The 26449-nt window shown below is 52.7% G+C and overlaps 1 protein-coding gene across 1 annotated transcript in view; it reads right to left on the bottom strand.

Moving 5' to 3' along the window:
* Window positions 1–26449, bottom strand: part of PDCD11 (programmed cell death 11) — a 254756-nt gene that overhangs the window by 18510 nt on the left and 209797 nt on the right. The window contains exons 28-31 of the mRNA XM_075348616.1: window positions 25822–25944; window positions 25594–25741; window positions 23714–23806; window positions 23066–23209 (exon numbers count right to left, since the gene is read on the bottom strand). Coding sequence (XP_075204731.1) covers window positions 23066–23209; window positions 23714–23806; window positions 25594–25741; window positions 25822–25944 — 508 coding nt within the window. The remainder of the gene's footprint in view (window positions 1–23065; window positions 23210–23713; window positions 23807–25593; window positions 25742–25821; window positions 25945–26449) is intronic.

Below are 26449 nucleotides of genomic sequence, written 5' to 3'. Positions count from 1 at the left end.
AAAGAAAAGTGGGTAAGGCAAAAGGCCAGGGAGTAAAACCTTTATCAGAACACCAGGACAAGAAAATACGCCAAGACCTGTAATAGATCTTGGCGGACGTCGGTTTCCTGGCCTGTCTCATAGTGGCAATGACATCCTGAGACAACCCTGAAGACGCTAGGAGCCAGGACTCAATGGCCACACAGTCAGGTTGAGGGCCGCAGAATTCAGATGGAAAAACAGCCCTTGCGACAGCAAGTCTGTGCGGTCTGGCAGCACCCACGGTTGACCCACCGTGAGATGCCACAGATCCGGGTACCACGACCGCCTCGGCCAGTCTGGAGCGACGAGAATGGCGCGACGGCAGTCGGACCTGATCTTGCGTAACACTCTGGGCAGCATCGCCAGAGGAGGAAACACATAAGGCAGTCGAAACTGCGACCAATCCTGAACTAACGCGTCCGCCGCCAGAGCTCTGTGATCCTGAGATCGTGCCATGAAGGCTGGGACCTTGTTGTTGTGCCGTGACGCCATGAGATCGACGTCCGGCGTTCCCCAGCGGCGACAGATCTCTCGAAACACTTCTGGGTGCAGGGACCATTCCCCCGCATCCATTCCCTGACGACTGAGAAAATCTGCTTCCCAGTTTTCTACGCCCGGTATGTGAACTGCGGAGATGGTGGATGCTGTGGCTTCCACCCACTGCAGAATCCGCCGGACTTCCTGGAAGGCTTGACGACTCCGTGTGCCGCCTTGGTGGTTGATGTATGCGACGGCAGTGGCGTTGTCCGACTGGATACGGATCTGCCTGCCCTCCAGCAACTGCTGGAAAGCCAATAGGGCCAGATACACTGCCCTTATCTCCAGGACATTGATCTGAAGGGAAGACTCTATCGGAGTCCAGGTTCCCTGGGCCCTGTGATGGAGGAACACCGCTCCCCACCCTGGCAGGCTCGCGTCCGTGGTGACCACAGCCCAGGTTGGGGGCAGGAAGGATTTTCCCTGTGATAGAGAAGTGGGAAGAAGCCACCACTGAAGAGACGTCTTTGTTGCAAGAGAAAGAGAGACGTTCCTGTCGAGAGAGTTCGACCTCCTGTCCCATTTGTGGAGAATGTCCCACTGGAGCGGGCGCAGATGGAATTGCGCGAAAGGCACTGCTTCCATCGCTGCCACCATCTTCCCCAGGAAGTGCATGAGGCGTCTCAAGGGGTGTGACTGAGTCTGAATCAGAGATTGCACCCCTGCCTGCAGTGACAGCTGTTTGTCTAGTGGTAGCTTGACTACCGCTGACTGTGTATGAAACTCCATCCCTAGATAAGTCAGAGATTGGGTCGGTGTCAACTTGGATTTTGGGAAGTTGATGAGCCACCCGAACTGCTGGAGGGTCTCCAGAGCGACGGTAAGGCTGTGTTGACACGCCGCCCGAGAAGGGGCCCTGACTAGGAGATCGTCTAAGTAGGGAATCACCGAGTGCCCCTGAGAATGCAGGACCGCCACAACGGATGCCATGACTTTGGTGAAAACCCGTGGGGCTGTCGCCAGGCCGAAGGGCAATGCCACGAACTGAAGGTGTTCGTCCCCGATGGCGAAACGCAAAAAACGTTGATGTTCTGGTGCGATCGGCACATGGAGATAAGCATCCTTGATGTCGATCGATGCGAGGAAGTCTCCTTGTGACATCGAGGCGATGACCGAGCGGAGGGATTCCATCCGGAATCGTCTGGTGCTCACGTGTTTGTTGAGCAATTTGAGGTCCAGAACGGGACGGAATGATCCGTCTTTCTTTGGCACCACGAATAAGTTGGAGTAAAAACCGCGACCCTGTTCCTGAGTGGGAACGGGGGTCACAACTCCTTTTTTCAGAGCGTCCACTGCTTGAAAAAGGGCGTCTGCCCGCGCGGGGGGCGGGGAGGTTCTGAAGAAACGAGTCGGAGGACGAGAGCTGAACTCTATCCTGTAACCGTGAGACAGGATGTCTCTCACCCATCGGTCTTGAACATGTGGCCACCAGGCGTCGCGAAAGCGGGAGAGCCTGCCACCGACCGAGGATGCGGTTCGGGGATGCCGTGAGTCATGAGGAGGCCGCCTTGGGGGCAGTGCCTCCGGCGGTCTTTTGGGGGCGTGACTTAGACCGCCACGCATAGGAGTTTCTCTGGCCTTTGTCCTGTCTATTGGACGAAGAGGACTGTGGCTTGGCGGAGGGACGAAAGGACCGAAACCTCGATTGTATTTTTCGTTGCTGAGGTCTCTTGGGTTTGGAGTGGGGTAAGGAGGAGTCCTTTCCCTTGGATTCCTTAATAATCTCATCCAATCGTTCGCCAAACAATCTCTCGCCAGAAAACGGCAAACCGGTTAAGAACCTCTTGGAAGCCGAGTCTGCCTTCCATTCGCGCAGCCACATGGCCCTGCGGACTGCAACAGAATTAGCGGATGCCACCGCTGTACGGCTAGTAGAGTCTAGGACTGCGTTCATGGCGTAGGAAGAAAACGCCGACGCCTGAGAGGTTAAAGATGCAACCTGTGGGGCAGACGTACGTGTGACCGCATTAATCTCAGCCAGACAAGCTGAGATAGCTTGGAGTGCCCACACGGCTGCAAAAGCCGGGGCAAAAGACGCTCCCGTGGCCTCATAGATGGATTTCATCAGGAGTTCTATGTGTCTGTCAGTGGCATCTTTTAGTGATGAGCCATCTGCAACCGCAACCACAGATCTAGCCGCCAATCTAGAGACTGGGGGATCCACTTTGGGACATTGAGCCCAACCCTTAACTACGTCAGCGGGGAAGGGGTAACGTGTGTCAGTAAGGCGCTTAGTAAAGCGCTTGTCCGGAACCGTTCTGGGCTTCTGGATGGCATCCCTGAAGTTAGAGTGATCAAAAAATGCACTCCGTGTACGTTTGGGAAACCGAAACTGGTGTTTCTCCTGCTGAGAGGCCGACTCCTCTATAGGTGGAGGCGGGGGAGATAGATCTAACACCTGATTGATGGACGAGATAAGATCATTTACTAAGGCGTCCCCTTCAGGTGTATCAAGATTGAGAGCAACATCAGGGTCAGAGCCCTGAGCTGCGACGTCCGCCTCGTCCTCCAGAGAGTCCTCAAGCTGGGAACCCGAGCAGCGTGAGGAAGTCGGGGAAGATTCCAAGCGAGCTCGCTTAGCTGGTCTGGGACTGTGGTCCGTGGAGGAGTCCTCCACGTGAGACCTAGGGCCCACCCCGGCCGGGGTGGACCGAGAGGGACCTGGAGGCGCCGATCTAACAGGGTCCGGGGCCTGTGTAAGGACCGGTCCAGACTGCAGGGCTTCCAGCAACTTGGCAGACCATTTGTCCATAGATTGAGCCATGGATTGTGAGAGTGACAGAGCTTTTCAGCAAAAACTGCAAACTCTGTCGCTGCCACCTGGACAGTGGAAGCAGGGGGGTCTGCCTGAGCCGAGGGGCCCACTTGAGCCGAGGGGCCCACTAGTGACCGAGGCTCCGGCTGAGCAAGCGTAACAGGGGCCGAGCATTGCTCACAGTGAGGGTAGGTAGAACCCGCAGGTAACATAGCCCTACAAGAGGTACATGTCGCAAAAAAACCCTGTGCTTTAGTGCCCTTGCTCCTTGTGGACGACATGCTGTTGTGTCCTAGGAGCGTGATCACTGAGGGTATATAGAAAAAAGGGTATACAGCCCGGCCGAACAGAAATAAGTATATATATACGTATCTATACCGGCACCCAGGGGGACCAACACCGAGTGACCGGTGCGGCTTACCGACCGCTAAAAAGCGGGGTGTGTGAGCTCCAGATTCCCTGCCTTGGTCTCCCAGAGCTGCAGAGCTGTTCTCTGTGATTCTCCACCGGCAGAATGTCCGAAAAATGGCTGCCGGAGCTCTCAGGGGAGGAGTGAAGCCGTGGGCGGCGTTAGGAAAAGTGCGGGAATCTGGGGTCCCCACAGTGATCAGTGAGGTGGGAGGGAGCATACAGGATGCCCCGGCCCACACATCCGACGTCAGGTCGGCTGTCCCGCCCCTATCTCTGATAGACAGGCCCGGGGGCGGGAGTTTTGGCACTAGGCCGCGATGAAGCCGGGGACTAAATTTAATACCGCGGCCGACAAGCAGGCGCGGTCGGCGCGGTAGTCCCCGGTCTTCACAATTCAGCAGCCAGTTGCGGCGTCCGGGAACCAGGCGCTCCATACACATTCCCCATGGGGACACAGAGTACCTCGTGGATGCAGGGCCCTGTCCCTGAAGATAGATGAAGGGAATTTTGTTTACTTACCGTAAATTCCTTTTCTTCTAGCTCCAATTGGGAGACCCAGACAGTGGGTGTATAGCTACTGCCTCTGGAGGCCGCACAAAGAACTACACTTAAAAGTGTAAGGCCCCTCCCCTTCTGGCTATACACCCTCCCGTAGGAGTACGGATTCCTCAGTTTTAGTACCAAAGCAAGAAGGAGGAAAGCCAATAACAGTTTCAAAAACAAATTCAATCCGATAACAAGATCGGAGAACTTAAGAAACAACATGAACAACATGTGCACCCGAAAAACGAAACCCTAAGAACAAATAGGGCGGGTGCTGGGTCTCCCAATTGGAGCTAGAAGAAAAGGAATTTACGGTAAGTAAACAAAATTCCCTTCTTCTTTTTCGCTCCTAATTGGGAGACGCAGACAGTGGGACGTCCAAAAGCAGTCCCTGGGTGGGTAAAAAGATACCACATGAACGGGCTGTCAGACAGCCCTTTCCTACAGGTGGGCCACCGCCGCCTGAAGGACCTGTCTACCTAGGCTGGCATCTGCCGAAGCGTAGGTATGCACTTGATAGTGTTTGGTAAACGTGTGCAGACTCGACCAGGTAGCCGCCTGGCACACCTGCTGAGCCGTAGCCTGATGCCGCAATGCCCAGGACGCACCCACGGCTCTGGTAGAATGGGCCTTCAGTCCAGATGGAATCGGAAGCCCAGCAGAACGGTATGTGTGAAGAATTGGTTCCTTGATCCACCGCGCCAGGGTGGATTTGGAAGCTTGCGATCCCTTATGCTGACCAGCGACTAGGACAAAGAGCGCATCAGAACGGCGTAGAGACGCCGTGCGAGAAATGTAAATCCTGAGTGCTCTCACCAGGTCCAACAGATGTAAACCTTTTTCAAATTGGTGAACTGGATGCGGACACAAAGATGGCAAAGTGATATCCTGATTGAGATGAAAGGAAGAAACCACCTTAGGAGAAAACTCTGGAATTGGACGCAGTACTACCTTGTCTTGGTGAAACACCAGGAAGGGAGATTTGCAAGATAACGCCGCTAGCTCGGACACTCTTCGAAGAGACGTGACCGCCACAAGAAAAACTACTTTTTGTGAAAGCCGAGAAAGGGAAACCTCTTTCAAAGGCTCGAAAGGCGGCTTCTGGAGAGCAATGAGAACCTTGTTTAGATACCAGGGTTCCAATGGCCGTCTGTAAGGAGGAACGATATGACAAACTCCTTGGAGAAACGTGCGTACTTTAGAAAGCCGTGCCAAGCGCTTCTGAAAGAATACGGATAGCGCGGAGACTTGACCCTTAAGAGAGCTAAGCGACAAACCTTTTTCCAACCCAGACTGCAGGAAGGAAAGAAAAATTGGCAATGCAAATGGCCAGGGAGAAAACCCCTGAGCCAAGCACCAAGCTAAGAATATCTTCCACGTCCTGTGATAGATCTTAGCTGAGGATGGTTTTCTAGCCTGTCTCATTGTGGCAACAACTTCATGAGATAAACCTGAGGCCGCTAGGATCCAGGACTCAATGGCCACACAGTCAGGTTCAGGGCCGCAGAATTCAGATGGAAAAACGGCCCTTGAGACAGCAAATCTGGACGGTCTGGTAGTGCCCACGGTTGGCCTACCGTGAGATGCCACAGATCCGGGTACCACGACCTTCTTGGCCAGTCTGGAGCGACGAGAATGGCTTGATGGCAGTCGGACCTGATTTTCCGGAGAACTCTGGGTAACAATGCTAGAGGTGGGAACACATAGGGGAGTCGGAATTGCGACCAATCCTGAACCAAGGCGTCTGCCGCCAGCGCTCGGTGATCGTGAGACCGTGCCATGAAAACTGGGACCTTGTTGTTGTGCCGTGACGCCATCAGATCGACGTCCGGCGTCCCCCAGCGGCAACAGATCTGCTGAAACACGTCCGGGTGAAGGGACCATTCTCCTGCGTCCATGCCCTGGCGACTGAGAAAGTCTGCTTCCCAGTTTTCCACGCCTGGGATGTGAACTGCGGATATGGTGGACGCTTTGCTTTCCACCCACGTCAAAATCCGCCGGACTTCCTGAAAGGCTTGGCGACTGTGTGTTCCCCCTTGGTGGTTGATGTACGCCACCGCCGTGGAATTGTCCGACTGAATCCGAATCTGCTTGCCTTCCAGCCATTGTTGGAAGGCTCGCAGAGCAAGATAGACTGCTCTGATTTCCAGAACATTGATCTGCAGGGTGGACTCTTCCTGACTCCACGTCCCCTGAGCCCTGTGGTGGAGAAACACCGCTCCCCACCCTGATAGGCTCGCATCCGTCGTGACCACTGCCCAGGATGGGGGTAGGAACGACTTTCCCTGTGACAATGAGGTGGGGAGAAGCCACCAACGCAGAGAGTCCTTGGCAGTCAGAGAGGGAGACAGTCCTGTCGAGGGACGTCGATTTCCCATCCCATTGGCGTAGAATGTCCCATTGTAGAGGGCGCAGATGAAACTGCGCGAACGGGACCGCCTCCATTGCTGCTACCATCTTTCCTAGGAAATGCATGAGGCGCCTCAGTGAGTGCGACTGGCTCTGAAGGAGAGATTGCACTCCTGTCCGTAGCGAACACTGCTTGTCCAGTGGAAGCTTCACTATCGCTGAGAGAGTATGAAACTCCATGCCAAGATAAGTCAGAGATTGGGTCGGGGTTAGATGAGACTTTGGAAAGTTGATAATCCACCCGAAACTCTGGAGAGTGTCTAGTGCCACCTTCAGACTGTGTTGGCATGCCTCTTGAGAGGGTGCCTTTATAAGCAGGTCGTCTAGATACGGGATGACCGAGTGACCTTGCGAGTGCAGAACAGCTACTACTGCTGCCATGACCTTGGTGAAGACCCGGGGGGCTGTTGCCAGACCGAAAGGTAACGCTACGAACTGCAGGTGTTCGTCGTGTATGACGAAGCGTAGGAAACGCTGATGCTCTGGCGCAATCGGCACGTGGAGATACGCATCTTTGATATCTATTGATGCTAGAAAATCTCCTTGAGACATTGAGGCTATGACGGAGCGTAGGGATTCCATCCGGAACCTCCTGACTTTTACGTGTCTGTTGAGCAACTTTAGATCCAGGACGGGTCGATACGATCCGTCCTTTTTTGGGACCACAAACAGATTGGAGTAAAAACCGTGACCTTGTTCCTGAAGAGGGACGGAGGTCACCACTCCTTCCGCCTTTAGAGCGGCCACCGCCTGCAACAGAGCATCGGCTCGGTCTGGTGGTGGAGAAGTTCTGAAGAAACGAGTTGGCGGACGAGAACTGAACTCTATCCTGTACCCGTGAGACAGAATATCCCTCACCCAACGGTCTTTGACGCGTGACAGCCAAATGTCGCCAAAGTGGGAAAGCCTCCCACCGACCGAGGGTGTGGGAATCGGAGACTGCAAGTCAGGAGGACGCCGTCTTGGCAACGGTTCCTCCGGCTGTCCTTTTTGGGCGTGACTGAGACCTCCAAGAATCTGAGCGTCTCTGGTCTTTTTGAGTCTTTTTTGACGAGGCGAATTGGGACCTGCCCGGTCCTCGAAAGGACCGATAACCAGACTGACCCTTCCTCTGTTGGGGTTTGTTTTGTCTGTGTTGCGGTAAGGATGAGTCCTTACCCTTGGAGTGTTTGATGATTTCATCCAAACGCTCTCCAAACAATCGGTCACGAGAAAAGAAGGGAATTTTGTTACTTACCGTAAATTCCTTTTCTTCTAGCTCTTATTGGGAGACCCAGACGATTGGGGGTATAGCTACTGCCCTCCGGAGGCCACACAAAGCACTACACTAAAAAGTGCAAGGCCCCTCCCCTTCTGGCTATACCCCCCCGTGACATCACGGGTTCTCCAGTTTTAGTGCCAAAGCAAGAAGGGGGAAAGCCAATAACTGGTTTAAACAAATTAACTCCGAGTAACATCGGAGAACTGAAAAACCGTTCAACATGAACAACATGTGTACCCGCAAACAACAAAAAAATCCCGAAGGACAACAGGGCGGGTGCTGGGTCTCCCAATAAGAGCTAGAAGAAAAGGAATTTACGGTAAGTAACAAAATTCCCTTCTTCTTCAGCGCTCTATTGGGAGACCCAGACGATTGGGACGTCCAAAAGCTGTCCCTGGGTGGGTAAAGAAATACCTCATGTTAGAGCTGCAAGACAGCCCTCCCCTATGGGGAAGCCACTGCCGCCTGCAGGGCTCTTCTACCTAGGCTGGCGTCCGCCGAAGCATAGGTATGCACCTGATAATGTTTGGTGAAAAAAAGTGCAGGCTCGACCAGGTAGCTGCCTGGCACACCTGTTGAGCCGTAGCCTGGTGTCGTAATGCCCAGGACGCACCTACGGCTCTGGTAGAATGGGCCTTCAGCCCTGAAGGAACCGGAAGCCCCGCAGAACGGTAGTCTTCAAGAATTGGTTCTTTGATCCATCGAGCCATGTCGGCTTTAGAAACCTGCAACCCCTTGCGCGTACCAGCGACAAGGACAAAAAATGCATCAGAGCGGCGCATGGGCGCCGTGCGGGAAATGTAGATTCTGAGTGCTCTCCCCAGAACTAACAACTGTAAATCCTTTTCATACCGGAGAACCGGATGAGAACAAAAAGAAAGGTAAGGATATATCCTGATTAAGAAGAAACGCGGATACAACCTTAGGGAGAAAATCCTGAATAGGGCGCAGCACCACCTTGTCCTGGTGGAATACTAGGAAGGGAGCCTTGAATGACAGAGCCGCCAGCTCAGACACTCGCCGAAGCGACGTGATCGCAACCAGAAAGGCCACTTTCTGTGACAGGCGCGAAAGGGAAACTTCCCTCAGAGGCTCGAAAGGCGGCTTCTGGAGAGCAACTAGTACCCTGTTCAGATCCCATGGATCTAACGGCCGCTTGTACGGGGGCACAATATGACAAACCCCCTGTAGTAACGTGCGCACCTTAGGAAGACGTGCTAGACGCTTCTGAAAAGAACACGGATAGTGCCGAGACTTGCCCTTAAAGGGAGCCGAGCGACCAACCTCTTTCCCAACCAGATTGCAGGAGGGAAGGCAAAGTAGGCAATGCCGATGGCCAGGGAGACACTCCCTGAGCAGAACACTAAGATAAGAATATCTTCCACGAGTTGTGGTAGATCTTGGCAGACCGCGGCTGGCTAGCCCGTCTCATGGTGGCAATGACGTCGTGCTCACGGTCGACCGACGGTGAGGTGCCACAGATCTCGGTACCACGACCTCCCCGGCCAGTTTGGGGCGACGAGGATGGTGTGGCAGCAATCGGTAGCTGGAACTGTGACCAATCCTGAGCCAAGGCGCCTGTCGCCAGAGCTCTTTGATCGTAAGACCGCGTCATGAAAATCGGGACCTTGTTGTTGCCGAGAAGCCATGACGTCGACGTCCGTCTTCATCCTGCGGCTACAGATTTCTTGAAAACAAACGGGTGCAGAGCCCATTCCCCTGCGTCCACGCCCTGGCGACTGAGGAAGTCTGCTTCCTAGTGTTGTACGCCCGGGATATGAACAGCTGATATGGTGTATGCTCTGTCTTCTACCCATAGCAGAATCCGCCGGACCTCTTGGGAGGCTTGTCGACTGCGTAGTCCGCCTTGGTGGTTGGTGTATGCCACCGCTGTGGATAGTCCGACTGAATTCGGATCTATTTGCATTCCAGCCACTGCAGGAAGGCTTGCAGTGCAAGATACACTGCTCAGAGCTCCAGACCACTGAGTTGAAGAGTGGACTCCGCTGAAGACGGTCTTTGACCGTCTGGAAAAGTGACACGTTCCTGTGTAGGGACATCGACTTCCCTCCCATAAGCGAAGAATGTGCTATTGAGGCGGACGCAGATGAAACTGCGTGAAAAAAGCTCGCCTCTGGATGAGGCGCCTCCTTGAAGGAGAGACTGCCCCCTCGTCTGTAGTGAACGCTGTTTGTCCAGCGGAAGCTTCACTATCGCTGAGAGAGTGTGAAAACTCTCCAGGAGATGCCAGCGATTGGGTTCAACCTTGAAAAGTTGAAGACCCACCCGAAACTCTGGGAAGGGTCCAGCGCCATGTTCAGGTTGTGTTGGCATGCTTCTAAAGGAGAGTGCCTTGACCAGTAGATTGCCCAAGTAAAGGATCACAGAGTGACCGTGAGAGCGCGGGACTGCTCCCTCTGCTGCCACGAACTTGGTGAACACCCGTGGGGCTGTCGCCAGCCAAAGGGTATGGCTACGAAACGAAATATTCTCGTCTTTAATAACGAATCGTAGCCAACGCCGGTGCCTCGGAGCAATCGGCACGTGTAGATAAGCATCCTGATGTCTATTGATGTTAGGAAAACTCCTTGAGACAGAGAGGCAATGACGGAGCGGAGTGATGCCATCCGGAACCGCCTGGTTTTCACGTGCTTGTTAAGCAGTATAAATGCCAGAACGGGACGGAAGGAGCCGTCCTATTTTGGCACCACGACCAGGTCGGAGCAAAATGCGTATCTGGTTCCTGAAGAGGAACAGGGATTACCGCTCTTTCCGCCTGCAGAAGAGCCTCGGCTCGGTCGGTGCGGTAGTTTGAAAACAAACTGACTCTCACTCACAGGCCCTTGACCTGCGGTAGGTAAATGCCGCTAAAGCGGGGGAGTCTGCCCCCCCGCGGTTGCGGAGTGAGAGGGCTGAAAATTATGAGGAAAAACACTTTGGTAGCGGGTCCTCCGGCTGCCTTCCCCGGGCGTGATTGAGCCCGCTAGGAATCTATGCCCTTCTGGGCTTTTTGAGTCGTCTTGGATAGTTGAATGATTTCATTCAACCCTTACCAACAGACTATCACTAGATAAAGGCAACCTGGTTAAGCACTTCGTTGGAAGCAGCCTCTGTTCCAATCTCTCAACTACTAGCCTCTGCGTAAAAACACGGAGTTGGCGGGTGCCACTGACGTCCGGCTCGTAGAGTCTCGGACAGCAATAACAGCATGATTCGCCATGCCGACATTGCGAGTTAAAGACGCTGCTGGGACCGAGAGTACCTGTGACAGCGACCCCCTGCGCAATACTAGCTGAAAAAGCTTGGAGTGCCTTCACGGCTGCGACTGCCGGAGCAACCGACCTGCCGATAGCTTCATAGACAGATTGCAACCAGAGGCCAATCTGCCTGTCAATGGCATTTTGAAGTGAAGTCCTATCCACCACTACAACTATAGATCTAGCTGCAAGCATGGAGATTGGGGGATCCACATTTGGATACTGGGTCTAGCGCTTGACCACGTCAGGGGGGAGCGACACGTGTCTCATTAATACGGTCGGAGAAACGCTTATCGTGATAAGCGTGTCGTTTCTGGACTGCTTCTCTGGAGTCAGAGTGCTAAACAAGTACTCAATATACGCTTGAGATACTGAAATAGAGATTTCTCTTGCTGTGAAGCTGACCCCTCCACTGGAGGAGTTGAGGGAGAAATACCCAACCTTTCGTTGAAGGACGCAATAAGATTATTCACTATAGCGTCACCATCCGGTGTATCCGGATTGAGAGCGGTCTCAGGATCAGAGTCCTGAACAGCTACGTCTGCCTCAACGTACAGATAGTACTCCAGCTGGGACCTTGACCAGTGATGGAGTCGAGGGCTAATCCCAGCGAGCCCGCTTAGGCCATCTGGGACTGTCGACCGTGTCGGATGCCTGCTCTCTGGGATGCCTGGAATCACTCTGGCGCCTTGAGATGCTCCAAATCAGGGCGGCCAGGGTCATTGCAACCATATTGCCCACGGTCTGCTTGGGGTGCAAAGTCTGTAAGATGTCAGTCATAGTCACAGACAATATATCAGCGGAAAAACTGCAACTTCGTCCCTGTCTCTGGACAGAGATCACAGGTGGTTCTTTTGGCCACATATAGCAGAGACCCCGGTTGAGCAATTGCACGCACTGGGGGTCCTGGAACCGTATGACATGCAGTACAAGCAGCATAGAAAGCCCGTGCATTGGCAACTTGTCTTTTTCTGCTGTTGTTGTCTAGCTATCTAAGAGCCTAGCCGAGGATAGCGACCGTACAGTGAATAGTCATACAAGCATGAAGTACAAATAAACACTTCAGTACATGTAGTACACGCAGCATTGAAAACTTGTGGCTTGGCACATTTGCTCTTCTGCTGCTGTTGTCTATTTATCTAGGAGCATGAGACAAGGATAGCGACATACAGTGAATGTATAGCATACAGCATGACAGTAAACACTGCAGCCCATGCAATCCAAGCAGCATTGAAAGCTTGCGCGTTAGCACCCTAGCCTTTCTGCTGCTGTTGTCTATTTATCCAGGAACATTAGCCAAGGATAGCGACATACAGTGAATGTATAGCATACAAGCATGACAGTAAACACTGCAGCCCATGCAAGTCAAGCAGCATTGAAAACTTGTGCCGTAGCACCATTGCTCTACTGCTGCTTTTGTCTGTTTATCTGGGCGCATTAGCCAAGAATAGCGACATACAGTGAATGTATAGCATAACAATAAACCGTGCAGCACATGCAAGCGAAGCAGCATTGAAAGCTTGTGCCTTAGCACAAATTGCTCTACTGCTGCTGTTGCCCAATCTGACAGTAAACACTGCAGCACATGCAAACGACGAAGCATTGAAAGCTTGTGCCTCAGCAGCATTGCTTATTTGCTGCTGTTGCCCAGAATAGCGACAGTACAGTACAGTGCATAGCATATCAGCACACAGTCCAAAAGCCCACTTCAGCATTAGTGGTGTCAGTTGCTTACCGCCCGCACAAGAGCGGGTGCGAGGTCGCCCAAAAACCTGTGACTGGTTCCGTTCTCCCAGAGTGGAAACCATAATGGCTGCCGGCTTCTCTTCCCCGTCCTGTGCAGAGGGGCGGGCCGTGGGCGAGCCCCAGCCAAGAGCGGGAACCCGGCGTCTCACTGTGTTCAGTGAGAGGGGGCTGGAGAATGCAAAGCAGACTCCAGCTCCCTGCGCTGAGCTTCTGTACAGCGTCCCGCCCCTCCTCTGACTGGCAGGGCTGGGGCGGGAACGAAACGAAAGCTAGGCCGCAAAGCCGGGGACTCGAGTAATAAGCGCGGCCGTCCTATGTGCACGGCCGACGCCGAAGTCCCCCGGCGCACCACAAGTCCCAGCCGCGCCACAATGTAAAAAACAATCAGCAGCGGCCGGCGCGGCCGTTTTCAATACATAAATTCACTCAGCAAAGCTGCAGTGAATAATAGCACCAGCGCTCCGCGCTGTTGTCCCCGGCGCACTAACACTCCCAGCAATGCTGGTGTGTGTGTGCGCGCTTGCCCGGGGACACAGAGTACCTTGATGTAGCAGGGCCTGTCCCTGACGATACTCAGCTCCATATCCAGCAGGTTCTTTTGGGTCTGTGGATGGAGCTCGGTCTCTGTGCCTGGAGACCGGTAAGATCCCACTTCACCCAGAGCCCCTCATGGGGATGGGGAAGGAAAACAGCATGTGGGCTCCGGCCTCTGTACTAGCAATAAGTACCTCAACCTTACAACACCATCCACGGGTGAGAAGGGAGCATGCTGGGGGCCCTATATGGGCCCTCTTTTCTTCCATCCGACATAGTCAGCAGCTACTGCTGACTAAAATCTGTGGAGCTATGCATGGATGTCTGACCTCCTTCGCACACAAAGCTAAAACTGGAGAACCCGTGATGTCACGGGGGGGTATAGCCAGAAGGGGAGGGGCCTTGCACTTTTTAGTGTAGTGCTTTGTGTGGCCTCCGGAGGGCAGTAGCTATACCCCCAATCGTCTGGGTCTCCCAATAGAGCGCTGAAGAAAGGCAAATTGGTTAAGCACTTCTTGGAATGAGAATCTGCCTTCCAATGTCTCAACCACAGGGCCCTACGCAAAACAACGGAGTTGGCTGACGCCACTGCCGTGCGGCTTGTAGCGTCAAGAACAGCATTAATCGCGTACGACGCGAATGCCGCCATTTGCGAGGTCAATGGTGCTACCTGCGGGGCAAATGCACGTGTGACTGAGTCGACTTGCACAAGCCCGGCTGAGATAGCTTGGAGTGCCCATACGGCAGCAAAAGATGGCGCTAACGACGCTCCAATCGCTTCATAGATGGATTTCAGCCAGAGCTCCATCTGCCTGTCAGTGGCATCTTTAAGTGCCGCTCCATCTTCAACTGCAACCAAGGATCTAGCTGCAAGCCTGGAAATTGGAGGATCCACTTTTGGACACTGGGTCCAACCCTTGACCACCTCAGGGGGAAAAGGATAGCGTGTATCTTTAAGCCGTTTAGAAAAACGCCTTTCCGGATAAGCGTGGGGTTTCTGGATTGCGTCTCTAAAGTCAGCGTGGTCCAGAAAAGTGCTTAATGTACGCTTAGGATATCTGAAATGGATTCTCTCGTGCTGCGAAGCTGACTCCTCTACAAGAGGAGCTGGTGGGGAAATATTTAACATCTTATTGATGGACGCTATAAGATCATTAACTATGGCGTCACCATCTGGTGTATCTAGATTGAGAGCGGTCCCAGGATCAGAATCCTGATCAGTTACGTCCGCCTCATCACCCATAGATTCATCTCGCTGGGATCCTGACCATTGAGATGAATGTGAAGGCCCCTCATAGCGAGCCCGCTTAGGTTGCCTGGGGCCATCGTCCGAGTCAGAGTCTTCACCCTGAGGTGTATGTGCCCGTCCCGGAGCTTGGAGGTAATTCAGCTGAGGGGGACCAGGGGGCAATGATTGCACAGTGTCCGTGGCCTGAAGTACAGGCCTAGCTCGCAATGTGTCAAGAATTTGTGACATAGTGAGAGACATTCTGTCAGCAAAAGCTGTAAACTCAGTTCCTGTCACCTGGACAGCATTCACAGGTGGTACACCCTGGGTCACGTCCAGCAGAGGTCCCGACTGTGCAAGTGCCGCAGGGGCCGAGCACTGCACACAATGGGGGTCAGTGGAGCCTGCCGGTAGAAAAGTCCCACATGCGGTACAGGAAGCATATAATGTCTGTGCCTTGGCACCCTTGCGTTTTGTGGACGACATGCTGTTGGCTCTCTGCAATGTGAGAGAGTCTATAGCCAAAGGGCGACCAGCGCTATGCAGTACAAAGTATTTGCAGGAACAAAATACTAAGATTACTACTGGCACAAGAGGGGGTGAGCCCTGAGGGCTGCTTACCGCCCGCTGAATAGCGGGTAAGAGGCGCAGAATTCCTTGTCTGGGTCTCCCCGGCTCCCCTCTGCAGCTCAGCGTGTCAGCAGGAATGGCTGCCGGCGTCTGTGGAGAGGGGCGGTCCGTGGGAGTTCCCAAACAAAAGTGCGGGAAACAGTGTCCCCTCTGTGCCTATTGTGAGGGCTGGAGTATGTAAAAACGACTCCAGCCCTCAGCGCTGATGCACTGACCAGCGTCCCGCCCCTCTCCTGACTGGCAGGTCTGGGGGCGGGAACGAACGGAACTAGGCCGCAAAAGCCGGGGACTCGAGTTATCAGCGCGGCCGCCGTAAAAGCGCGGCCCGCGCTGAAGTCCCCGGCGCACCACAAGTGCCAGCCGCGCCGCAGTCCCAGTGGCCGGCGCGACCGTTTCCCAAAAGTGTGCCTGCTTCAGCGAAGCTGAATGAGGCCATGGCACAAGCGCCGCAGCGCTGATGTCCCCGGCGCACTACAACACCCAGCATGCTGCGGTGTGAGCGCCAAATGCACGGGGACACAGAGTACCTTGAGGAAGCAGGGCCATGTCCCTGATGTACTCCGCTCCATCCAGCATCTTCTCCAGGGGCTGTAGATGGAGCACGGTCTCAGTGCCTGGAGACCAGTAAATCCCACTTCACCCAGAGCCCTGTAAAAAGGGATGGGGAAGGAATCAGCATGTGGGCTCCAGCCGCCGTACCCGCAATGGGTACCTCAACCTTACAAACACCTCCGACATACAGTGGGGTGAGAAGGGAGCATGCTGGGAGCCCTGTATGGGCCCTCTTTTCTTCCATCCGACATAGTCAGCAGCTGCTGCTGACTAAAAACAATGGAGCTATGCGTGCGTGTCTGACCTCCTTCGCACAAAGCTAAAACTGAGGAATCCGTACTCCTACGGGAGGGTGTATAGCCAGAAGGGGAGGGGCCTTACACTTTTAAGTGTAGTTCTTTGTGCGGCCTCCAGAGGCAGTAGCTATACACCCACTGTCTGGGTCTCCCAATTAGGAGCGAAAAAGAAAAGCTCCTGTCCAGCAGATTCCCTCAGGGGCTGCGGAGGGAGCACGGTCCCAGAACCTGGATGACCGCTTCGGATCCCACTTCTACCAGAGCCCTAAGGGATGGAGAAGGAAACACGGCATGAGGCTCCGGCCGTCGTACCCGCAATGGGTACCTCAACCTTAACAGCACCGCCGACTCAGTGGGGTGAGAAGGGAGCATGCCGGGGGCCCCGTGGGGGCCCTCTTTTCTTCCAACCGATACAATCAGCAGCTGCTGCTGACTAAAATGGAGATGTGTGAGTGGATGTGTGCCTCCTTCCACACAAAGCATAAAACTGAGGAGCCCGTGATGCACGGGAGGGTGTATAGGCAGAGGGGAGGGGTTACACTTTTGAGTGTAATACTTTGTGTGGCCTCCGGAGGCAGAAGCTATACACCCAATTGTCTGGGTCTCCCAATGGAGCGACAAAGAAAAGAGAATTTTGTTACTTACCGTAAATTCTTTTTCTTATAGTTCCGTATTGGGAGACCCAGACCATGGGTGTTTAGCTTCTGCCTCCGGAGGACACACAAAGTACTACACTTAAAAGTGTAGCTCCTCCCTCTGAGCTTATACACCCCCTGGTAGCCAGTCCTAGCCAGTTTAGTGCAAAAGCTGAAGGAGAATAGCCACCCACAAGTAGAACCGAGTAAGAACCGGAACAACCGGAGACTCTGTCCACGACAACAGCCGGTGATAACACACGGAACAAGAAAATTGCCAACAGGCAACAGGGAGGGAGCTGGGTCTCCCAATACGGAACAATAAGAAAAAGAATTTATGGTAAGTAACAAAATTCTCTTTTTCTTAATCGTTACTTTGGGAGACCCAGACCATGGGACGTTCCAAAGCTGTCCCTGGGTGGGAATAAACAGAAAAAAACTAAGAAGTAGGCGGAGCCTAACTTCACAAGTGGGCGACAGCCGCCTGAAGGATGCGTCTGCCCAAGCTTGCACCTGCCGAAGCATGAGCATGCACTTAGTAGTGCTTCGAAAAGGTATGCAGGCTAGTCCAAGTGGCAGCCTGACAGACTTGTTGAGCCGTAGCCTGGTGCCTAAAAGCCCAAGAGGCACCGACAGCTCTGGTCGAGTGTGCTTTGATCCCCGGCGGGGGAGGCATTTGAGTACTCTGGTAGGCGTCCGAAATGGTCGATCTAATCCAACGGGCCAAGGTCGGCTTAGAAGCAGAGAGACCCTTGCGCCGCCCTGTGGTTAGCACAAAAAGAGGTGCACCGCCTAAGCGCAGCGGTGCGAGACACATAAATCCGGAGAGCACGCACCAGATCTAGAGTATGCAACGCTTTCTCAAAGCGATGAACAGGGGCCGGACAGAAGGAAGGCAAGGAAATATCCTGGTTAAGGTGGAAGGGAGAGACCACCTTAGGAAGAAAGTCTGGGGTCAGACGGAGAACTACCTTGTCTTGGTGAAAAAACAAAAAAGGTGACTCCGAGGAGAGCGCAGCCAAATCAGAGACTCTCCTGAGAGAAGTTATGGCAACTAGAAAGGCCACCTTTTGAGAAAGACGATACAAAGAAACCTCCCTAAGGGGCTCGAAAGGGGGTTTCTGCAATACCGTGAGGACCAAGTTAAGGTCCCAGGGATCCAAGGGCCGCCGATAAGGCGGAATGATGTGAGACGCACCTTGCATGAAGGTGCGGACCTGAGCCAGCCGGGCGAGACGCCGCTGGAACAACACTGATAGAGGTGAGACTTGTCCCTTGAGAGAGTTGAGGAACAGTCCTAGCTGCAGACCGGACTGTAAAAAAGACAGAAGGGTCGGCAACGAGAATGGCCAAGGAGAATGGCCGGAAGAGCGACACCAGGAGAGGAAAATTTTCCAAGTCCTGTGATAGATCTTGACGGAGGAAGACTTACAGGCCCGAGTCATAGTGGAGATGACTTCAGGAGGAATACCAGAAGCCGTCAAAATCCAGGACTCAAGAGCCACGCCGTCAATTTGAGTGCCGCAGAATTCGGGCGGAAAAACGGACCTTGCGAGAGCAGGTCTGGACGGTCCGGAAGATGCCACGGCATCTCCACGGACAGTTGGAGCAGGTCCGGATACCAAGCTCGCCTGGGCCAGTCCGGTGCAATGAGGATGACTCGACGGCCCTCCATTCTGATCTTGCGCAGGACTCTGGGCAAGAGAGCTAGAGGGGGGAAACACGTAGGACAGACGAAACTGGGACCAGTCTTGAACCAGAGCGTCCGCGGTGAAGGCCTGAGGATCGTGGGAGCGAGCCACGTAAACCGGAACCTTGTTGTTGTGACGGGATGCCATTAGGTCCACGTCCGGAGTGCCCCACTTGCGGCAGATTGACTGAAACACTGCCGGGTGCAGGGACCACTCGCCACCGTCCACGGATTGACGGCTGAGATAATCTGCCTCCCAGTTTTCTACGCCAGGGATGTGGACTGCGGATATGGTGGACTTGGAGTCCTCCGCCCATTGAAGAATGCGTTGGACCTCCAACATTGCCAGGCGGCTGCGTGTCCTGCCTTGGTGATTGATGTAGGCAACCGCTGTCGCGTTGTCTGACTGGACTCGAATGTGCCTGCCCGCCAACAGGTGGTGAAAGGCTAGGAGAGCTAGAAGCACAGCTCTGGTTTCCAGCACATTGATTGAAAGGGCTGACTCGGACGGAGTCCAAGTGCCCTGTGCTCTGTGGTGGAGATGTACCGCTCCCCAGCCGGATAGGCTGGCATCCGTGGTGAGAATCACCCAGGACGGAGTCAGGAAGGAGCGCCCTTGGGACAGGGAGAGGGGTCGAAGCCACCACTGAAGAGAGCTCCTGGTCCGTGGCGACAGAGCCACTAACCTCTGTAAGGAGGAAGGCCGCTTGTCCCAACAGCGGAGAATGTCCAGCTGCAGAGGACGCAGATGGAACTGGGCAAAGGGAACCGCCTCCATAGAGGCCACCATTTGACCCAGCACCTGCATCAGGCGCCTGAGGTTATAACGGCGGGGCCTCAGGAGAGAGCGCACCGCTAGCCGGAGAGACTGCTGTTTGATTAAGGGCAACTTCACAAGTGCCGGCAAAGTCTCGAACTGCATCCCTAGGTACATGAGACTCTGGGTCGGAGTCAGAGTGGATTTGGGAAGATTGACAATCCACCCGAATTGGGCTAGGGTGGCGAGAGTGAGCGAAACACTCCGCTGACAGTCTGCGCTGGATGTACCCTTGACCAGAAGGTCGTCCAGATAAGGAAGCACTGCTAACCCCTGGAGGTGCAGGACCGCAATCACTGCCGCCATGACCTTGGTGAATACCCGAGGGGCCGTGGCTAACCCGAAGGGGAGAGCCACGAATTGGAAATGATCCTCTCCTATCGCAAAATGTAACCAACGCTGATGTGACACTGCGATTGGCACATGTAGATAGGCATCTCTGAAGTCGATGGACGCCAGGAACTCCCCTTGGGTCATAGAGGCAATGACTGATCGCAGAGACTCCATGCGAAAATGCCGCACCCGGACATGCTTGTTGAGAAGCTTGAGATCCAGGATGGGCTGGAAGGTACCGTCCTTTTTTTGGAACTAGGAAGAGATTTGAGTAAAAACCTCTGAACCGTTCCAGAGCGGGAACTGGGACAATCACTCCGTTTGCCTGCAAGGACGCCACGGCCTGTGAGAAGGCGGCGGCCTTGGAGCAGGGGGGAGTTGAGAGAAAAAATCTGTTTGGAGGGCTGGAAGAGAATTCTATCCTGTAGCCGTGAGATATGATGTCTCTCACCCACTGATCGGAGACTTGCTTTAACCAAGCGTCGCCAAAGTGGGAGAGCCTGCCACCGACTAAGGACGTGGCTGGAGCGGGCCGAGAGTCATGAGGAAGCTGCCTTAGTGGCAGAATCTCCTGCGGTCTTCTGCGGACGCGCTTTTGGGCGCCAGTTGGATTTCTGATCCTTGGCTGAGTTAGCGGACGAGGCGGAAGGCTTAGAGGATGACCAGTTGGAGGAACGAAAGGAACGAAACCTCGATTGATTCCTACCCTGGGCGGGTTTCCTGGTCTTGGTTTGTGGCATGGAAGTACTCTTCCCGCCAGTAGCTTCTTTAATGATTTCATCCAGCTGTTCACCAAACAGCCGTGAACCAGCAAAAAGGGAGCCCAGCAAGAAACTTCTTGGAAGAAGCATCTGTCTTCCACTCTCGAAGCCACAAAATCCTGCGGATAACAAGAGAATTAGCTGAAGCCACCGCAGTGCGGTGAGCAGCCTCTAGCATGGCAGACATGGTATAAGATGAAAAAGCTGAAGCCTGAGCAGTTAAGGTAACCATCTCAGGCATAGATTCCTTGGTGAGGGAATGCATCTCCTCTAGAGAAGCAGAGATGGCTTTGAGAGCCCAAACTGCTGCAAAAGTCGGGGAAAACGCGGCCCCCGCAGCTTCATACACAGATTTGGCCAGAAGGTCAATCTGACGGTCAGTGGAATCCTTAAGTGAGGTGCCGTCAGCCACCGACACAACGGTCCGGGCTGATAGCCTAGACACCGGAGGGTCTACCTTTGGGGAGTGAGACCACTCCTTGACCACCTCAGGTGGAAATGGAAACCGGTCATCAGAACCACGCTTTGGAAAGCGTTTGTCAGGGCAGGCCCTGGGTTTGGTCACAGCGGTCTGAAAACTGGAGTGGTTAAAGAACACACTCTTCACTCTCTTAGGCGAGGTAAACTGATGTTTTTCTGCCAAAGAGAGTTGCTCCTCTGACACTGGCGGATTGAGATCCAGCACAGAATTAATAGAAGCAATCAAATCACTAAGATCTGAGTCACCCTCAGAGAAATCGATGGGATACATAGCCTCCGAGCCCCCAGTGAGGGCATCCTCCTCATCTTGAGAGTCAGCTCTTGAGACAGAGCCGTAGGATGGGGAGGGGGGGGAAACCCTGCGCCTTCTCTTAGAAGGACGGGGTCTGGCATCAGATGATGAATCCTCCGTGAGCTCCGATGGACGGAGGTCAGAGGATAGGAGTCCTCTGTCAAGAGTATTAGAGGCACCCTGTGAGGGAGGCTGATGCATATTCATCAAAGTCCTGGACAAAAGTCTCATGGACTCAGCAAATGACTGGGATATGGACCTAGAAAAGGACTCTACCCAGGCCGGGGGTTCAGTCACAGGTGCAGCAGCAGCCTGAGAGACCACTGGGGGTGAGACTCCAGGCTGTGGCACCGCCAAGTTAGAGCAACCATCACAGTGTGGATAAATGCTCGGCTCAGGCAGCAGGAGCTTACATGCAGTGCATGCAGCATAAAGCTTTGGAGCCTTGCTCCTTGTGTGAGACATGCTGCTGGAGTGGGGGCTTTGCAGAGAATGAACCCCAGGGAGAATATACAGAGGTCCACAACCGGAGACCGGCTGTGGCTTACCAGACCGCTGAGCGCGGTGTTGTGTGCCCTCCAGATCCCGGAGCCCGGTCCCCCAGTGCGCAGCACCTCAGCAGAGATGCAGAATGCAGGATGTCCCAGAGCAGAGTGAACTCTGCCTGAGAAATGGGGCGTTCCTATAAAAAAGCGGGAACTGGAGTGCTATAGAGACCTGCAGGGAAGGAGGGACGCCCCAGCAGTGGGGAGTGTCCCTCCCCTGTGTAGAACGGCCGCCGGGAGGAGCCGAACCTGTCCCTCTGCATGAGTGACATGTGAGGGCAGGAAAATGAAACTAGGCCTCCGGTGAAGCCGGGGCCTAAATTTAAGCGGCGAGGCCGACAAGCAGGCACCATCGGCGCGGTTCTCAGGCAAAACCTAGAGAACCCGCCGGAAAAGTTAAAACAATCACATACAGCATACTCTCCCCTTACAATAAAGAACCGGGACCCCCAACATAAACGTCTCAGGTACTTAGCTGCTGAGACGCAGGGCCATGTCCCTGGGTATGAGTGCTCCGGTCCAACAGAATCCTCAAGGGGCTGTGGATGGAGACCGGACTCCTGCCAGGCATGGAGACCGTGCTGGCTCCCACTTCAAGCCAGAGCCCAGAAGGGATGGTGAAGGAGCGCGGCATGTAAGGCTGCAGCCTTGTAAATCAACCTTAACAACACCGCCGACACAGTGGGGTGAGAAGGGACATGCCGGGAGTCCAGACATGGACCCGCTTTTCTTCAAACTCTTTCCAAAAGTCAAAGAAATCAGATGAGAATGCATGTGTGGATGTATGCCTCCTGACACAAAGCAATAAAACTGGCTAGGACTGGCTACCAGGGGGTGTATAAGCTCAGAGGGAGGAGCTACACTTTTAAGTGTAGTACTTTGTGTGTCCTCCGGAGGCAGAAGCTAAACACCCATGGTCTGGGTCTCCCAAAGGAACGATAAAGAAACGTTAGTTCCTGCAGTCATTCCGCCTTCTTAGCATGTTAGCACACCCCTGTGGGAGTGCTAACATGCTATTCAATGCAGCATCATCAGCGGTAACCCGCGTACCCATGTCTGCTGTCACCACTGATCCAAAGTCTTGGCACTCCCGATCATGCGCACTAGACCTCTCAGAAGCCGGGACGCGTACACCCGGTTTCATACTGCACGTGGCCAAATTTGTGCAACAATATCGTCAGTCTTCCGATAGTCATCCAACCTATCAGATATTTAGGAATGTCTTACAGATATCTCATATTGGGGCTTATTTTGTGATGATAAAAAAAAAAAATAAAAAAATAAAAAAAAAGACCACTCAAATCTGAAAAATGTAACATAAGCTCCTAGTACCTTAGTCTTTTCTTCAACTTTGTCGTCTTCATCTTCACTGTCGGTGCTGCTGTTCATTTCTCCAGCTATGGAAGTTTTGAGGTTGTATAAATTGACATCCCAGGAAAACCCAGAAGAGACCTGAAGCCGAGGGGCAGGAGTTTTCTGAAGATCACAGAAAAAATAATATTAGGTAACTAATACAAAGCCAAGCAGGAATGACATCTATACAAAACAAGATTGTATATAGATAACCTTACCTGAATTGCGTTCATGATTTTGGGCACCATATAAAACCCTTATTTTACTGTATAGGCTTAAAATCCGAATGTAGGCATAGCCAGTATGGCTTCCCGGTGGCCGTGTATCTACATACGGTGCGGTACGTAGAGTTTATCCATAATACGGCATCCGGTGAAGCACTCTACTGTCTCATTCATTCGATGAAGAACTGTCTCACTCTGCAGAATTATATAAAGTGCTCATCTCATCTCTAGGGTCCCAATTTCTGAGACATCACCCCTTTTAACTAGCCTTTCGGAGGCTGGACCTCTGATACTGAGCACCCCTTTAAGTAGCCTCATGTAAGGCTATAAACTCTGAGTTTTGCCTTTCTTTAGTATTATTTTGTCTCAGTCTTCAGCTATGAGAGCAGATCCTGTGACTCACCTCTTGGTCCCTTTTTTCACGCTTTGACTCATTCTCTCGGCAGTAAACGTCCACACCACTGTCCTCGTCATCTTTTGGTTCGTCTCTTTTTTTCTTTTTAGAGAACAAATAACAATAGAAGATAAAGCACAAATACTGGCAAAACTACAAAATTAGCAACAAAAACTGATGGAAGCAAACCAATTACCCAACACAGCTGGTGCCCTCACTTTGTGCTGCTGGTCTGACTAACTGCACTGGTGTGATCAATGGCTTAGCTTAAAGGGATCCAAGAAGGAACCTCAGAGAGGGGTTGTGTACTGATCGGGGTCAGCGATTGGAGCGCGAGACACCTCCACTGGGATACTTCGAAGGAGAAGTGTATCTGAACCTGAGTGGGCGACTACCAGTGAAATGGTCAGAAACAGTGTTGATGTTCCTTGAAGCCAGATAAGGGCTTGTGTTATGTGATTAGAACTGTGGTTTATGTGGTGTGAATAAACCAGCTGGACTTTTAAATGAAAAGTGTTCCTGTTACCTCTAAAAAGCAAGCTGAGTGAGTAACCCCATCGCAATGCTCACTGGTTGATAGCTTAATAATATCTGTTGTGCCCTTAGCCCCTGGTCAACAAAGTGACATTATCACTGCAGACAATACCAGACAATAGGAGCAGTGACGGAGATTTAGCGCTGAACTCGGGAAGGGTGAGTAAAGCAGTTTTGCGTTTTCTATAAACAACCAGAGCTTAGAGACGAAGGTGTTCTAAAACTGGGAAAACTCTTTTAGGCGTCCCTAGATGATGAAGTCTGAAAAGTGAATGAATTGGACAAACAGTACAAGTGTTCATTTGCTCAATTATTTGTAGGTTTGGATCAGTCGCTGCCTGACACCGATCTCTAATCTATTCATTGCATTAGAGAGAACTAAGCAGTCACCAAGACAAGAGTGACAAGTGCCAGAATCACTCAATGGGACCGTTGTTTCAGATCAGCAGCTGCTATATAAGATGTCCATGCACTCAGTGCTGCCATCTCCTGGTCACAGAGTGTGCAAATTCCCTTTTCAGAGAGGAAGAGGACTTTAACTCTAGTGACACGTATTGGAAGTAACCACCTTAAAAGTCAATATCGACCATTTACCGTATTTTCCAGATAAGACTCACTCCCCCCCTTTCAAAACTGGGGATAAAATGGAGGTGCGTTTTATAATACGGATATGGCTTACTGAAGCGGCGGTGGTGGAGCGGGGTCACAGAAGGCAGTTTCGACGATACTGAGGGCTCATAGGAGGGGCGTTAGTGCAGTGGAGCGGCTCAGAAGGTCACAGGACGGAGGGTAAGTGATGCAGTGGGCTCCAATGAATTTCCCGTAGATGATGCGATTGACTTCAAGAAGATGGCTGTGGAGTCCTATCTGTTCATGCGTCACCTCCACGACAATTTTCTTGAAGTCAATCTTGTCAACCAAGGATGATTCAATTTAGCCCTCAGATTAATGGTGCCCGCCGCCGCGACACCCCCGAGCCCGCAGTATCGCCGACCCTCTGTCCACTGACCCTCCTGAGTCACGACACTCCCTTCTCCGAGCCTGCAATCTCGCCGACCCTGCCTTCTGTGACCCTCTTGAGCCGCTCCACCCCCACCTTGAGATATTATAACACGCACTAGGATTGTAAGATGGACCCTCATTTTAACTTTAAAAACTATTTTTTCCTATTTTACTTCTGTAAATTTGGGGTGCGTCTTATAAAACGAAATATATGGTAATTTAATTTTGCAGAGGAGCATTGCATGGCTCATAAGCCTCCTCACCCAGGCATGCTAGACATGTCACTCTCCAAAAGGAGAAACAGATCCCCTTGGATCCTGGTCATAGAGGAGACACATAAGCAATAGAAATACCTTGGCTTCACTTTCAGAATCTGTTCTCCTCCTCTTTAAATTATTTTTGACCCTTAAAGGGAAACCTGCAGACTCCGGAATCACATCTGGTTTTCCCGTATCCTTAGAGAGAAGTGAAAGCTCCAGACGTTTCTCCTGCCTGTCGATTCTACAGAAAGGAAACACATTCATTACATGTGCATCTTACGCATCTAATATTTCACCTCTCTTTTTTAAAGGACAACTTACGTTAAAATTTTGGCAGTAAGCAGGGTTCCTTCAGGGATGTAGGTGGTATATTTTTGGGGATCTTCGATAAAGTAACCACTGCCATGCTTAAACTGGATGCGGCCAACAATGGAGGTGGATAACCTGCGATAAAGAATAATAGGGTATCACCGATCTGTCACAATAATAAAGATATCCTCTCTAGAGTTGGGGCGAATCGATTCCCAGGACCCAGGTCAGTAATCTTTGGCCACTAGGAGGGAGCCTTGAGAAGTCTCCTAACTTGCGTCATCCGTGGCTCTTCTTTTGATTAGCTGTCTTGGTGTCAAGTCATAGTTGCGGCGTGACGCACATGTGACACTGCACCAGGTCAACTCAACAAAAGGTACAGGAGGGAGGAGGAAGTTCTCAGGTCCCAGAATTCTGACATGGCCGATGGACCGGTTCTGCGAATCGATTTGCACCACTCATTCAAATATATGGGGCGTATTCAAAGAATAGGCCCTAGATGTCCGATAGATGCAGGTGCCACATGCACTCACACCAGCTGGTAGAAAGGTGCTACTCCCAGGGAGGGACCATTCATTTCTATGGAAGCCTTACGAGCACAGCGGAGCAGATGTTTACAGCCATTTTCTGAAAACCAGTG

The sequence above is a fragment of the Anomaloglossus baeobatrachus genome, chromosome 5 (assembly GCF_048569485.1).
Source record: "Anomaloglossus baeobatrachus isolate aAnoBae1 chromosome 5, aAnoBae1.hap1, whole genome shotgun sequence".
NCBI lineage: Eukaryota > Metazoa > Chordata > Amphibia > Anura > Aromobatidae > Anomaloglossus > Anomaloglossus baeobatrachus.
Note: the sequence above shows the minus strand (reverse complement) of the source record. Positions and strands in the feature narration are given on the sequence as shown.